Source organism: Chaetodon trifascialis, chromosome 20, assembly GCF_039877785.1.
Source record: "Chaetodon trifascialis isolate fChaTrf1 chromosome 20, fChaTrf1.hap1, whole genome shotgun sequence".
Lineage (NCBI taxonomy): Eukaryota > Metazoa > Chordata > Actinopteri > Chaetodontiformes > Chaetodontidae > Chaetodon > Chaetodon trifascialis.
Window position 1 is genome coordinate 23,033,060 of NC_092075.1, and position 16,698 is coordinate 23,049,757.

The 16,698-nt window shown below is 39.4% G+C and overlaps 1 protein-coding gene across 4 annotated transcripts in view; it reads left to right on the forward strand.

The window, feature by feature from the left end:
• dcc (DCC netrin 1 receptor) overlaps nt 1-5,908 on the forward strand; it is a 427,309-nt gene extending 421,401 nt beyond the window's left edge. For all 4 annotated transcript variants that reach the window (XM_070989802.1, XM_070989803.1, XM_070989805.1 and 1 more), the window contains exon 29: nt 5,302-5,908. In XM_070989802.1, coding sequence (XP_070845903.1) covers nt 5,302-5,391 — 90 coding nt within the window. In that variant the 3' untranslated portion in view covers nt 5,392-5,908. The remainder of the gene's footprint in view (nt 1-5,301) is intronic.
• The last annotated feature ends 10,790 nt before the right edge of the window (nt 5,909-16,698 follow it).

Here is a 16,698-nt window from a genome sequence, read left to right on the forward strand (position 1 = left end):
ATCCTCCTCAACACCTGTGCAGAGTGACACAGACACAGCTGTGGATAAAAGCTAAAGGGAAGATAAGCAACAAAGCTCCCAAACCAGCTAGTGTGAAGTTACAAAATCAGTTTGCTCCACTACTGCAGGACCCTGGATCTCCGACTGAAAACCTGGATAACTTCTCGAACTCACAGAGAAGGGTAAGGCCTGACAGGAAGTCAGAAGATCCATCCATCCATCCATCCCGACTATCCCTGTCAACGGGCAAGAGGCGGGGTACACCCTGAACCGGTCGCCAGCTGATCGCAGGGCAACATATACAGACATACAACCATTCACGCTCACACAATTTTAGAGTCACCAATTAATCTAATGAGCATGTTTTTGGTCTGTGGAAGGAAGCTGGAGTGCCCAGAGAGAACCAACACATGCACGGGAAGAACATGCAAACTTCACACAGAATGGCCCTGCCCGACCTGGGGATCGAACAAGTGACCTTCTTGCTGTGAGGCACGCGCACTACCTGCTGCTCCACCGTGCCGCCCAAGTCAGAAGATAGAAAGCTACAAGGAAAGCTACTGCCTGGTCCTGAGACTCTGGTTGTTGGTGATTCTGCTATTAAAGATGTGGGAAGCATGTACAGCAGAAACACACAAGTGTTGTGCTTTCCTGATTGTACAGTCTCCAACATGACAGACAGAATCCTTAGTATTGTTGCAGATATTCCAACTTTGAAATACCTTCTACTGCACACGGGGGCAAATGATATTGCGAAATGACAATCTGAAGTGCAGTAAACTGCTAAATACAGTGAGCTCTCTGAATGCTGAAATCTTCTTCACTGAGCCTTTCCCACCAGTCAGAGGAAGAGAGAGATTCAGCAAATTGTTGGCAGTAAACAGATGGCTTTCAACTGCATGCGATGTCTACTCAGTGCATTTTATTGACAATTTTAATTTTTTCTGGGACCGCAGACATTTTTTCAAAGGAGATGGACTTTCCCTAAACAGGTCAGGAGTAAAACTTTTTGCCTCAAACCTATCTTTCTTCCTGCGTTCCCACTCCCAAGGACAAGAGACAAAAGGAATCCAAACAAAAGCAGCAAACACCAAAACATGAAGGAGAACTGACTCTCCCCCCGCCTGTATGCTCTAACCATGATGGATGCCAGAGCAAAAAAGTGGATGCCTTATGTCCTCCACCAGGGGCCACTGCTTGTGGACTCCAACCACTAAAACTCCACCTAGGTCACCGTCTCCAACTGCTCAAACTCCATCTAGCTCATCATCTTCACTGGGTATCCCATCACCCTCCTCCCCCCTGCTGGAGTTTACTGACCAAATGAACAAACTTGTCAGCACTGGCATCAGGCTTACTCCTCACCCATCTTGGATTCTGTCACCCCAAATTCCACCCCACTCCCTACAACCACCCTGTCCCCCTGTACCACCACAGCGCCGATTATCATCAAGCACAAGCTTGATTTTATGTTTTTAACTGAAACTTGGTTAGGACAAGATAACTGTGCAGCAGTTCTCAATTAGTCAGCCCCTCCAAATTTCAGTTTCATAAGTGAAGTAAGAATGCATAAGAGAGGAGGTGGAGTTGCCATTTTGTTTAATGATAGCATTCAGTGCAAGAGAGTCTCTTATGGTCAGTTTGAATCTTTTGAATATGTTGCCATTCAATCAAAGTCTCCCTGTCGATCAGTCTTTGTAACCATCTACAAACCCGCAAAATACAATGCAAAGTACAAAGTGTCCGTATCTGTCCGTTATTTACGGAGGGTATAAATGGGCCTTTAAAATGAGCAAAATGAGTCAAACTAAAAACCGACGAAGAAGAGAACCGGTGAAGCAACTGGTCGAAAGCCGCGCAGACATCCGAAAGTAGGAAAAATGCCTTTCCTCATCCATTTCCCGCATGGGCAACACGAGTGAGAAAAATTCTCCATTTACATATTGGCCTTCATTCAGTGGCCTTACATGCCACCGCCTCGCAGACCTCTGATTTTTTCTTTTTTTCCTATTTCTCAGTACTGTCATTATAATAACCTCCTCTACTGACGCCATTACTGATGCCGGTATATGCTGACAGAAGTGTTGACAGGGCAACAGCTGCCATGACAACGGCTCTATAATTTATGACTCGACATTGCCCCCTAGAGGACACACTGACAAAACGCTGAAAACGGACAGAGGTATGAAGGCCCCCTACAGAGGCAACGTGTGGGACGGACGGACGGATTTCGTCCGGATCCGGAGGGTATAAATGGGCCTTTAGAGAGATCACTTGGCCCCCTGCTCCTTCCTCAGACTCTGGGGCCATTCTGCCCTTCTCAGTCTGCTCAGTTGCCATTCCAGGTCCACTGGAATGCCCTCCATCCTGCTGTCAGCAAATTCTCTAGTGAACAGGTTCTTAAGGGTTTGAAATTCCCTGTCTCAGGTCATATTTAAGACAACTGTTGTCATGCTGTCAATTTACCACCAGCTGTTTCTGTTAATGTGGCTTAGGCTTAGATCTTCATTGTTGACTGTAAGTTGTCTATGAATTGACTAATGAAAGAATCAACTAAGAATGTCAGCATTTAATACACTATTAAGTAACTCTTCCAAATGTGCTCTATAAAATACAATGTTACATTTTAACTGTAGTTTTGTCTCCATTTTCAAAAAGTAAATTCTTATCTTTCCAAATTCTGGTAAACACAGTAGCTCTGAATGATTAGTCAATCAATCTATTAGTCAACCAACAGAAATTTCTCACGTGTGATTTTGGCCCAATCGTTCTCCACACAAACTCTCTTCTCTCCTTCTATGAACTCTGATCTTCAGTTCTTTCCATAGATTTCCAATCGGATTTAAGTGGGGAGACTGGGCCACTCTAGCAGCTTCATTTTCTTTCCCTGAAACCAAACCAATTTACCAGTTTCCTTGGCTGTGTGTTTGGGATCACTGTCTTGCTGAAATGGCCACCCTCGCTTCAGCCTCAGCATCCCAGTGGATGGCAGCAGATCATTATCAAGAATGTCTCTGGACATTTCTCCATTCATTCTTCCTTCAATTATCAAGTCTGCCAGTACCATGTGCTGAAAAACAACCCCACACCACGATATTCCCACCTCCAACCTTCACTGCTGGTATGGTGTTTTTGGGGTGATGTGTAGTGCCATTTCTCTTCCAAACATGGTGTGTGCTGTGACATCTAGAAAGTTCAATTTTGGTGTCATCTGACAAGACTATATTCTCCCATTATTTCATTGGCTTGTCCAAACGTTTTGCAGCAAACTTCAAATGAGCTTCAATGTGTTTTTTTTTTTTTTTTTTTTCAGTAGTGGGTCATGCTTGGTGAGCGTGTATAGAGGCCATGGCAGTTGAGTGCATTACTTGTTGTGTTCTTTGAAACTAGTATACCTGCTGACTCCAGGTCTTTCAAAGCTCTCCATGAGTGGTCCTTGGCTTTTGGACAACTCTTCAGATTCTTTTGACTCCTCTGTCAGAAATCTTGCGAGGGGCACCTAGTCGTGGCTGGTTTCAGGTGAAATGATGTCCTTTCTACTTCTGCACAATGGCCCCAAAGGTGCTCACCAGGACGTTCAGAAGTTCAGAAATTAATCTGTAACCAACGCCATCAATATGTTTTGCCGCAATGAAGCTGTGAAGGTCTTGCAAGAGCTCTTTGGTTTTGCCCATCATGAGATGTTTCATTTGTGACACCTTAATAATGAGAAACCTTTTTATCGGCCATCAATTAGGACTAAACCATCCATCCATTATCTATACCGCCTATCCCTTTCGGGGTTGCGGGGGGCTGGAGCCTATCCCAGCTACAATGGGCGAGAGGCGGGGTACACCCTGAACCGGTCGCCAGCCGATTGCAGGGCCACATTCAAGGACAAACAAACATTCACACTCACACCTACGGACAATTTAGAGTCATCAATTAACCTAATGAGCATGTTTTTGGTCTGTGGGAGTACCCGGAGAGAACCCACGCATGCACAGGAAGAACATGCAAACTTCACACAGAGAGGCCCCGCCTGACCCGGGGATCGAACCGGCAACCTTCTTGCTGTGAGGCACGCGCACTACCTGCTGCGCCACCGTGCAGCAGGACTAAACTAAACCCCTATTTGCACTGATAGGGGGTATCAGTGCAAATTAATATCAGGATTGGATTCGAAATACTGACAGATTTCAGTTGGTTTCTTGGCTTTCCATGCCTTTTTGCACCTCCTGTTCTTCACGTGTTCAATACTTCTTGCCTGTGTCATTCCACTTTATTTCACATAACTTAATTTATGAATTTATTTGTTTTGATTTCTTTATATTTGCGGATTACTTGGCTTGACTTGTTACTGACTTGTTACTGACATCTGGTGAAAAATTTGTTTCAGTAGCCCCCAGGTTGAATCAAGAGCTTTCGCCAACCAATGTTTCCCCAATTATCAGCAGTGTCACTGAAAAATGGGTTTGTGTCTACAACAAAACTGTTACAACAAAATTTTGATTCATGCTTTAGAAAGATATCACACACTTAATTTCTTGACATGAGGAAATAGTTCCTGTGAGTTCTGAATTTGTTGTCCACACATCGAAAGTTGGCATGCTCAAAGTTGATACTTCCCTTTTATATCATAAATGGAACATATGTACCAGTTGATTTGTATTTAGCTCTGCATTGTAACCTCAATTCCTGTGTTCCCTGTGTGAGTCCTTGAAGTCTAGATCATGTAAAGGTTCTCAAAATGGTCAGTTGTAGGTCAGTGCCAGTGCTGATCTGTGAAAGCAGGTCATAAATTAATAAACTGGTTTAGGTCTTCTTCCCCTTTGACACTCAGCATTCCCGTGTTCATCCTCCATGAATCTAATAGTCCTGTTCCTTGACCCAGAGGCCACGTGGGCAACAACTTCAGGAGGATTAATTCTGTTATCAATAAAAGATACCAAAAGTTCATCAGCATCCATGTTGATTCACACTCCATAAGCTGAAAGCTTCCCACTGGCAAATGACTGGTAGCCATTTATTTTGAGGTAGCTACAGGAAATATCAGCATTGTTATTGAAATTATCAGCCAGCTGTCCAGTCCTTTATCTATAAAGAATGGTCTTGGTGTCAATTGGAATTTTTGATATTTTTAATAGTGATTTTGTCAGTGCATCAGTTTATGGATTGGGAGGAATGATAAAATACAATACAGCCACTATGAACTGCAGGCTTCAAACTCCAGACTTCCAAAAAGTTACCACACATAAATTCAGGCAGTTTTTTTTAAGCTCATGGTCACATAACCTGCTCTACTTTTTTTTTGTCTTCCAGGTTTACGAGCAGGATGATCTGTCTGAGCAGATGGCCAGTCTAGAAGGGCTGATGAAGCAGCTCAATGCCATTACCGGCTCTGCCTTCTAACCTCTGACCCAAATCGAGCCTGGTCCAGTCTGGAACCCTTCTTCAAGCCTTGATGTCACCTGCTATCCATTCACTAAGGGCAGCAACAGATCATTCTGGGTTTGAAGACACCTCTGTGAAATCAGACTTCCATCTGTGCTGGGCTGGGCTTGTTTGGTTTCCACTGGTCTCTGCAAGTGTTTACTATAGTGGAACTGGGATTGGATAAAGAGAGTTATAAATAGAGGATAAATGCTACAGCAGCACAGCATCAACTACAAGAACAGAAAAAAGGTGGAGGGGCAACTTTAGGAGTTCATACTGTCCCCGTCTAAACTCAGCCTCAAACACAAAATTTGAAAAACAAAAACTAGTGCTTAATAACTTAATAACACATAATGATGGGATTTTCACAAAAAAGAAGACAGTTTTAAGTTATGAGATCCTTCCTGTTTCTCTTTTTTGTGGTATTTATTAGCGTCCTCTTCCACTGAGTTGTCCACAACTCATTTACTGTGACTGTACCTCTTTTTTTTCATGATCGCTATTTGAAGTAGTCCTTTTGTCTCGTTTTTTATTTGGATATTCCAACTTTATACAGTCTCAGGATGTGTGTATGAAAATGCTACCAGAATATCCAGTAAGAAAAGGAAACACATCCACAGCAACCAAAATTTCACCAAATCATTCGTTTTCACACCTGGGTCTGAGGTTGCCTGTTTGCCAGTTGTGGTACGGCACGAAAATCCTCTCCAGTGCTTCTACTATTCTTTGTTTTCTTCAGTGTCTTTCTTTTTTCCTCTCTTGAACAAAACAGTACGAGTTCACTGAAACATCAATCACCCACAACCCATGCAGCCCCTCCACCTCTGGATCCTGAGGTTTAAAAACAATGAAGGGACTAAAGAAACAAGTGTAAGAAACTACTGGATACTACAGTCTAAATCATCTGGATCTGGATCCAGCTGACTCTCGGATTACAGGATTGTATAGAAACCTCTATAGACTCAGTCTGTTGCTGCTCTTGACCAAGCCTTTACCCTCCCCAGCTTATACAAACTTCATTCTTTGCCTATAAAGACTCAACATTGCCAAATTCCCATCTTGAATAATTTATTGCAACTTTCTTTGTTTTTGCTCCTTGTTCACATCTGTGTCAGTCCCAGTGGACTGGGAGTCAGCAAAAAGCAGTAAGATGATATGTTTGGAGCTGGATTTGGATTTGTTGAACCCATGGAAATTTGGCTTTACTGTGATGGAAGAGTCAATTGTGAAGTTGACGTTACAGCAAAAATGATGAAGGATCAAGTTGTTGTTGTTGTTGTTGTTATTATTATTATTATTATTATTATTATTATTATTATTATTATTATTATTAAGATTTGAAATGGTAGTAGGGTAGTTGTTAATGATAAAAAGAATGATCTCTACCATTGTTTATTTTTCCACACTGCTGTTTCAGTATGTGCTTGACTGGAGGTGAGTGTGTTGTATTCAGGCCTGCTTTTGATGAATCCATATTTATTTTTCATAAGATAAACACACATGTACCTCTGTCAACCTTGACACATGGCAAAATTGCAAAACCGCCAGCTTCACTTTAAGTTTTCTTCAGGGTGTTCAAAAACGGTGTTTTATACATAAATAAGAAAAAAGCAACAAAAACATAAACAAAAATAATGCATATTCCACATAGAATATTTTTACATTAGCTGTCCTGTCAGAAGTGTTTTGTTTTTGTTTTTTAAGAGTTTTTTTTCTTCAAATTTCAACAGAGAGCTGCTTTAAAGGTTATAACTCACCATTAAATTTGATATCTACAGAGTTTGAGCGCATCACAAAAAATAACATTTTGATCAACGCTATCTCAACTATTAACTTTTATGGATGTAATCTTTAGTGCTATTTCTAGTTTTCCTTAAAATATGGAATGAGGAAACCATTTTCAGTGAGGGGGTTATCAAATTTGCAGCATTTTGGTTTCAGGATGATCTCTGGAACATGAGATCAGTCAGGATGTCAGCATACAGGGCATCCACTTTTCAGTTTGTTAACAATACTTTATTGACAGCTGTAAATCTGACTTGGAGAGTTGATGAGAATTAATGGTTTGTTAGGAAAGTTTGGATTTTTGTGTTACTCTTCATGAAAGCAGAGTGAGCAATTCAATTCAATTCAATTCAATTCAATTCAATTCAATTCAATTCAATTCAATTCAATTCAATTCAATTCAATTTTATTTGTATAGCGCCAAATCACAACAGAAGTTGTCTCAGGACACTTTCCATATAGAGCTGGTACAGACCAAGCTCTTTTATCTACAAAGAAACCAACAATTCCCCCATGAGCAAGCACTTGGCGACAGTGGCGAGGAAAAACTTCCTTTTAACAGGCAGAAACCTCGGGCAGAACCAGACTCTGGGTGGGCGGCCATCTGCCTCGACCGGTTGGGTGAGAGAGCAAGGTGTACACTGTGAACTAATGCTAACAAATGTTTATTCTTTATCCAGAAAATTGTGATTTCAGACAATTTAATTGACTTGCAAATTGAGATCTTGCATCTTTTTTTTATACTTCTGTAGAAATGCATTTTTCATATCAACCATCTTTTTGCAAATTTCCCAAATGCAGACAAACATAATTGAGAATAAGTTGAATTACTTCCCCATTCTTCATAAAAACAAAACAAAAACAAAATCCATAAAAAAAAAAAAATAGAAAAACAATCCAATTTGGAGGCCAAGTAGATGACTAAATGGCTTCTGAAGATGGATATTGTATTGTGCAGAATGGGGGAACTTAAAATGACAAATGTTTCATTAATCAGCTGATGAGAAAAACTGGCCATCAGTATGCTCCATATTTGACTGTGTCACCCCAGTCACCATACTGTATTTTCATACCTAATCTTTCTGTGATAAAAGGAAAAAAGCCTGAGAGAGAGAGAGAGACAGACGGAGAGAGAGAGAGAGAGAGAGAGAGAGAGGGGTGGAGGGGTAGAGGGGGTGAATTGATATTCAGAGGTGATTTGTATGTGCGAGCTAGGGCACGGAGCAATGAGGCTGGGAATTCATTATAACAGCATTTTAAATATTATGATTCAGGCTCACGTTCGCTGTATTGTTACAGCTGTGGGGAAAAGTCCCTGGAACGGAGAGGATGGGTGGAAAGGTAATGTCTCTACAGAATGAGCACAGGGATGAAAGGTGAACAAACGCAGGCAGGCGAGCGGTGTAGGGATCAAACTCATCAACATGTTCTGAAAGATATGGCCAATCTGAGCCAAGTGCTTTCATTCTGCTCCGAATTCCACTTCTTTTCCTCTTTCAGAAAACAGAGCAGAGCTGCAAACAGAGGCAATGATCCAACGCTTCTGGGTGAGACTGAAATTTAATTTAAGAAAGGGAATCTGATTTTAACAGTAAATGCTAAATTAAATACCATGTTGACACAGAAGATTTCTTTTCAGCTTACAAAAGGGAAAATTAATTTGAAAGCAGAGCAATTATCATACTTAAACGATCATACTCTTGGTTTTGCACATTTTCACCCACTGAATAGAAACTATATATATATCTGTTTTTTTAATTATTGTTTGTTGCTCTAAATCATACATTGGTTGATTCCTTTCTTCCTGGCAGCCATTCATTTAGTTCTTTCATATGAAAATCAGCTTGTAGAGACTTCAAATCATGGTTCCAGACTTGAATTGCCTTTGAAAGAATGGGGACATTGTCACATAAATGTAAAAGACCTTTTTTAAAAGATCCCTGTTGGTGAGTTTGAGGACACTGATTATTCCTGCCATGGCATCCCTGTTTACATCTTTTGACTTTCAAGGAAAAAAGATTTCAATTGTCTTTTTGTTTTTTAATTGTCCAGGCTCTTGACTGTTACCACCACAGACAGTAGTGTAAATGTCACTGTGTGTTTGCATCTACCTGTTCTTATTGCCATTTTCAAATTGGCACATAAAAAAAACCGAGAAACTTGCCTGCGGAGGAAAAGGTGTATTTACTAAAGCAAAATGTGATAAACTGCAATGGGAAAATACTTGGTGAATGTTCCTCGTAAGTTAACTCTCAGTCAGACTGGGCCCAAATTATATTGATATTCTGGTTGTGAAGGGTTCTTTTAGATTATCAGCGGCCTTGGGTCAGGGGGCTCTATTTTTGATTCCACCGCCGGTGTGGTGGAGGTGCAGCGCAAAGTCAGGTCTGCTTCGCCGATGGGGCGTGGTATTTTCATGCATTGCGCTGCCGACACAACTACTCCCCCTTCTCATTTTAGTCCCACCCAGTGGCGCAACTCAGAAGGAGGGAGGGGAGGAGGCGTGGAGTGGGTTTGACACAGCCAAGTCCAATTTTCACCAATCACACCAGCTCCTCGCCTCACCTTTAAAAACAGTGCTGGCGAGGCGCATGGCAAATTTTGAGGATGACTGAGCCTGCGCAGGAAAGTGTACGACGCCCAAACTTCTCCCAGGAGGAGACTGACGTTCTGGTCTGGGAGGTCCTGGCTCGCAGTGGCCATATCTATGGCCTCGCAAAATTTATTTCAATACTGTATCTGTTTAGTGCGGAAAGTTATTGATCATCAGATGCTTTTTGAACTGATGTAACCGCAAATACTCACTTAATGACAAAGCTGGGGAGGCGCTCCCTCCTCTCCCGTGCGCTCTGCTGCTCTCCCAGTTGACACGGCACATGCAGTTCGGCCTCTCTCCATCTTATGTCCCTTAATGTGTCCTCCGTGAGTTCATAGTGACATTCACGTCGTAGAGCCATCCAGAGGGGTGTCCCCCTGAAAGACTGTAGGGATGCTAGAATTCGCCAGGATGAACAAGTCATGTGCTGACCCAAGGAAATTGCCATACACGTTTGTCACCAGGCAATTTGAATCACAGATCACCAGACATCCCTGTTTCACCTGTGTACATTCAGTCAGGTTGAGTGATTAATTAAGCGTGCAGAAAGCGCTTGTGATGTGGTCAGATGAGATACTGATCAAAATATATAAATTTAGGTCTGACTGTATGTGCTGACTCAAATAGTTGCATCGAATCATGGCTGTTGCTAATTACTGATCGCAGTGTGCCTGTGAGGGATTGGTGACGTGGGCACACGACTCCGTCGGTTTACGAAAATCAACTTGCCCAGTGGTGCGCCGCTAGCGCACAGAGTTGACCAAGTCTGGGGTGGCGAGCTTTCAGCGCACTTTTACACCGCCGGCATGGTCTGAAATGGACCAAAAATCCAAATCTGCCGGCTGAGTATGCCGATACCTCCCCCTACTGCACCACAACGCCCATCCTGGCATACCTCTATGCGCCTCGGTTTACCAAAATACCAAGTGCGCTGCACACCTGCCTGCACTCCACGAAAATACCACTGTACACCCTGCGCTCCGCAAGCAGCAGGAACAAAAATAGAGCCCTGTGTGTCAATAATACTCAAGCGTGCTCTTCATCAGCATTGCAATGAATGTATGCACATTGTATCCACGTCCCTGAAAGATGATTTTCATGAAATCAACTGAAACTAATTGCTCCCTGGAAGGAAATTAATAGAAAAACTGATAAGGATTTAGAAAATGATCTGCAGTATAGAAACTTCAGAAGTGTTAGATTTAGTAGGCGAAAACATGAAATGGCAGTTTGGTCCAGTTTACATGAGACATTTGACAACGAGCACATTGAGAAATCAGTCAACATTTTTATGATCATTTCAAAACAGAGCTTTAAAATTGGTTGATTAAATCAGTTGCTAGATGACTTTTTCCTGCAAGTGTCAAAATTTTTTTTTAAAGAGTCTGGTCACGTGAATAGAAATTTTGAATTGTCTGTTCAGTTTGATTCCTTGTCATTTGTAAACACACCTGATTAAAATACACAAGATTTTTTTCATTCTAAAAATCTGTTTCTGGATACAGCAATGTGTCAAGCGTTTAATTTATCACTATTCATTAGCCCTTACGGGTTATTGTTGCCATTGACATAGGAATCCTTCATACCTTTGCTTTTCATCTCAGTTTTATTTTTTTCTCTGTTTTTTGTCACTTTTTTTTAAGTCTGTGAAATGTCAAAATGAGCTCTTAATTTGGTTTATTTGTTCCTACTTCCCAGCCGCGAAATAGTGAACAGATGCTGTCTGTCTGCTCTGCCAAGAATTTTTGCTCAAAGCTGTGTCCCTTTTAAACAGAGGTTTCTAAAGGAAAACTGTTTTGTTTTTGTTTTATTTATTTTATTTTAGTTTTTTACTTTAGTGTCATAGATGATACATTTCAGCAGCTGTCTGGAAACAGACACTAAATCACACTAAATCTAGTGATGACAAGGATTGTTCTGTACTTGTATTTTAATCACAGATCAGACCAGCAAAACTGCCAGTGTGTCCATCAAAATATCTTTGAGCAAGATTCAAAATTCCCAATCAACTTTCTCAGTGACACACACTGTACAAAAAAAAAGAATAATAAATAAAAAAAAAAAAAAAATCTGTTTGAGGATTTTAGAGAATTGTGTAAATAACTTAATATAAGCAAAGATAAAGTAGATCAACACACTACAAATAAAGTGAATTATTTAGCTTACTTCAGCTGCCTTTAACTTGTTCAGTTAAAGCCATCTGAAAGAAAACAGTGCGACTTTGGATTCTTGTTTCTGTGTAGACATCTAGGAGGTTGTATCTATGCCCCTGAATAGATTTCTTAGTTGATATTAAAAGGAAAACTTTAACATAATTTTTGAGTGTGATATTTCTTAACCAGACAGTTGCAGGGAAGTAACATGTTTTTTAACCACTGAACACAAATCAAAAGTATCCCATAGCAGATGGGCAGTTCTGTACTTGCTTTTCATCATGACATGTCAGACTCTTTACCCTTTGGCAGGCTGTGCAAGTGTTTTTGCATAGTTTCGGTCACTCACTAAACATAACTTAAAGAAACACAAGTGATTAGTTATACCAAACTGTTTCAGTTTTTCCTTTCATGTAACCACTCATTTTCAGTATGAAAATCAACTTTTAAAGACTTGGTTACAGAGCATAAGAGATGAGTCCATTAATCAATTAGCCAAGAGAGAATTCATATGCAACTATTCTGATCATCAAATAATCCAGAAAAATTCAAAACATTCCTTGTCTTTCTACATATCTTTGGATTTTGAACCGGCCGGAAGAAGCAGATCACGTCAACTTGGGCAGTAAGAAATTGTGATGGTTGGTTGGATACAATTTCTGACATAGTATAGACCAAACTGATCATTTTTACAATCATAAGCAATAATCAAATTAATCTTGTGTTATTGTTGTGCAGTAAAAAAATCTATTTGAACTCCCTAAAATATCGCCACACAAGACTTTCACAAGAATAAATGCAGACACATAGACTGATGTTAAAGTCTTAACAGAATTGACTAAAATCAATGGCTGCTCGAAGGAAAGTGAACTCAAATGAAAACTGATGGGATGATTTGGAAAATGTAAAATACAAGAAGATTATTTGAAGTTAATTGACTGAAACATCCAATAATACTGATTTGCTTCTTTAACAGATCCCTGAACAGGGAGAGAAGTTAAATAAGTCCCCCAAAACATAAAGTTATTAAACAGTCAACTTCAGCATTCAGTGCAAGTAAAATATATAATATCCACTTCATTTTGTCAGCTGTAAAGTAAGAGTTTGGAAGAGAAGGAACTAAAGTTACTTTTGTTGGAGTTCTTTTACACTTAGACTCTGAATCTTGAAGCAAGCTTTTTTTCTGAGTCTCGATAAAAAGGCTAACCTGAACAGTCTGACCCCAGCCTCCAACAGCCAGATTTTTTTTTTTTTTTTTTTTTTTTTTTTTCATTTTGGTCTGTGTATTTTACTGTGGAGAAAAGCGTTGCTGCAGCAGAACCTTAGAGAATGCTGCTTTTTTACAGTGTACAGCTCCACTAGAGTAGTAGTAACTTTTTATAATCAAATTTAATATATTGTTATTATTATTATTATTATTATTATTATTATTATTATTATTATTATTATTAATAGTTTATTTTGAGTGCTCTTTAAAAATATTATTTATAACCATGTGATATTTCTGCAAGTGTAAATTTAGTTTAGCAAAGAACAAAATTAAGATGACTGAAGTGCCATTCAGAGTTTTTGCTTTGTTTTTTGTTTTCATTTTTGCCTTAAAAGGTTGAAGTGTTTTTTGAAATAATATTGTAGAAAGTTATTTCATTTCTTAATACTTAATACATACATTTCTTAATGAAACATTTAATGTTACTCTGAGGACACACAGTCACCACCACTTTTTTTAAATTTATTTTCAGTCTAAAATCTGTAGATTGATCTCATCTATGCAGTTATCCTTTATAACTATTACCTTATAATAGGTCTGTGACGTGTTCAACCCATCTGGAGCCAGGAATACAAAGTTTGGCAAAGACAGTGTTGCCTGGGTAGAGCTTAGGAGTTGTTCATTTTTTGTAGAATCTTACTTGAAATAGGTAATCCATCACACTCAACTTTCAGTCAACATTTTATTCAACAAAGGTAATGCAATTGAAAGCGGTGACTGTTTTAGAAACTTTTTAAAATCAAGAATTTACTTTGTCCTTTGTACAATATCTGTTTATTTGTTCTCTGTGTTCACTTTGTCAGGTAAATAGTTTTTGGTCATAAGCATAAAAAAGAGATTGGCAAATCTGAAAGACAATTTTATATGTTATAAATTCAGATGTAAGAAGTATAGCCAGAACAGTACTACATTTTTGATGAATATGCCAAAAATGTACGAATAGATATTCTAGAGTTTAAAAATAATCTGACATGATGAATCTGGTGGCCAATATATTGTTTAGGATCCCTCAGTATTGGTTGCTAAATAATTGTTTCCAAGATATGTAATGGCTGGGGCACCAACGTGTGAAACAATATAATATAGACACTGTTTCACATTCCCTTAAACATAATTTCGGCATTGCCATTTTTTGCCACTTATCTGCAATATAAGTGTGTCAAATAAATATTAGCAAATAATAATAATAATAATAGGCTCTAATTGGCACATGTGATTGGTGTTTTTGTGTGTGTGTGTGTGTGTGTGTGTGTGTGTGTGTGTGTGTGTGTGTGTGTGTGTGTGTGTGTGTGTGTGTGTGTGTTTTAAATAAGGGGCAGATTTTAAAACAGTCCCTGCTCTCACTCACATTACTACAATATGTCTTTAACCAAAAAAACTAAAGTGATAAACCTTCTTGGAAGGTAGAAAATCAGCAATGCTACTTCTGAATTGTAGTTATTGGACTAAGGTGAGACACACCAGGAAAGGCCTTGAAAAACACCTCGTCCTCTATCTACAAAGACTCATCTTGTGGTGACTGTGTGAAACTCAGAAACACCAGCTAGACCTGATAAGATGGAAACTGGGAAGGCTCGGCTCCTACATTTCAAAGGGTAACTTGACTTCATTAATTTCTTTCTTTGGGCGCTTCACTCCTGTGTGGGAACCACTGAGGATAAAAAAGGGACAAATTACATGGTCAAAAAAGATGAAGTGAAGTTGGTCAGGGATGTGCTGACTTTGAAAGTGGTCTGATATTGGTGTGAAATTAGCTCTGTCAGCTCCAACACAGACAGTTTCAGGCTGACAGCTTACAAAAAGAAAATAATGGGGTAGAAAAAAATAAAAAAAAATGGTATGGACCTCATCTCATCTGGGTGAAAGGGGCCAAATTAAAAATGTCCTTATCTCCTCTCACACAGACAATTACTTCATTTTCAGAACATCATTGTTTGACAGAGGAGCCACCAGATGGACAGTTCTGAGTAAATACAGTTTGACTCCATCCTTTAAAAAAATGTCCAATCCTAGAGTCATTATAACCAAATTACCGTAGTGACTGCAATATTTTAGAGTGTACATTCTTTCATTTGGATCAAGGAGAGAAAAAATTGTGATGATGGTGATGGTGATGATGATGATGATGATGATGATGATGATGATGATGATGTATCTCAGATGAAATAAAGCAAAATTTCTATCCATAATGTTGTATACATAGATGGTTTTGTAATGCACTGTAGAACAGTCCCATGGTCCTTTTTTATAGAAATGTTATTTCAATGGTGCATTCTTTTTGTTTGATAAATAAAGTTTTTATACAAAAGCACACTTCCTCTGATTATTATTTATGCAATACATTTTTCATCTGATAAATGTGATTGGTGTTATTCGGGTCAGTAATGTGTGTGTATGTAAAATTGCAGAGGAGGGACACTTCAATAATCAGTCGAAAACCCTGCAAAGTCCTGCAAGTGTCCCCCAGAAATAGCAGAGTTCATTGCAGCCACAATCTGAAAATGTTGGAGAACATTCTGATGATTTAGCTATTCTTATGCCTCATTTCCACTGCATGGTATGGCTCTGCCTGACTTGGTTCAAGTTGAGCTAAAGGTGACTTAAAACGCTCTAGACCACTGATTGGTCTCAGAGAATTTACACTAGAATCATCAGTTGCACAACATGGAGCAACCAGAGTCATCTTGTCACCCATGCTGTGATGGAAAGTTTCCCAAATGTTTTTTCAGCAGTATTTTGTCTTGCTGCGGTCAGCATTTTCTTAAACAAAGTTTGTTTCCATGCTGTCACAACCACAAACAGAAAATCAAGAAGACTATCCCTTTAATATCCTTCCCTTTTCCCATAGTGTTGAAGATGATGTCACAGCAGTTTCACACAGCAGTGCTATGACGATCAGCTAAGAAATCCCACCCACAGTGAGGTGCTATTCAAATACTGGGTCTAAAAGTGAGTTAAGTGGACATAAGTTGCACCATGCAATGGAAATCAGGCTTTAAGTCTTATCCGTAGTAGAGCTTTAGTTACAGTTTGTCCTTAAGCTTGCACAAGAGGAAGGGCACTTGGTCATTGAAATCTAAAAAGTTGAACAGAGGGAACATGATTATGAAGTTTAATAATACTTTTGTGCACATATCTATCTGCATGGCACAGTGTGGTGTATAAAAGAAAACCAAGTAAAATGTTTAACCATGATTAGAATGTACTGTCATAATTCCAATAGGGTGTGCCATTTTGTTATATGTTTTCACCAGAAGATGGTGCTGTTGTTTTAGTTGTTGTTGTTTTAGGGTGCTCAGTGCTTCCCTGGAACTGCTATGGGGCAGATATTGTGGACCTGCCTTTTAATTAAGTTGTCATTGTAGTTCACTAACTTCCATCATTTTTTTGCCTCAGTGATATTACCAACAATTGTCTGTCATACACACCGACAGCCTGTAATACATGACAAACTCAATGGATTCAATTGTATGACATAT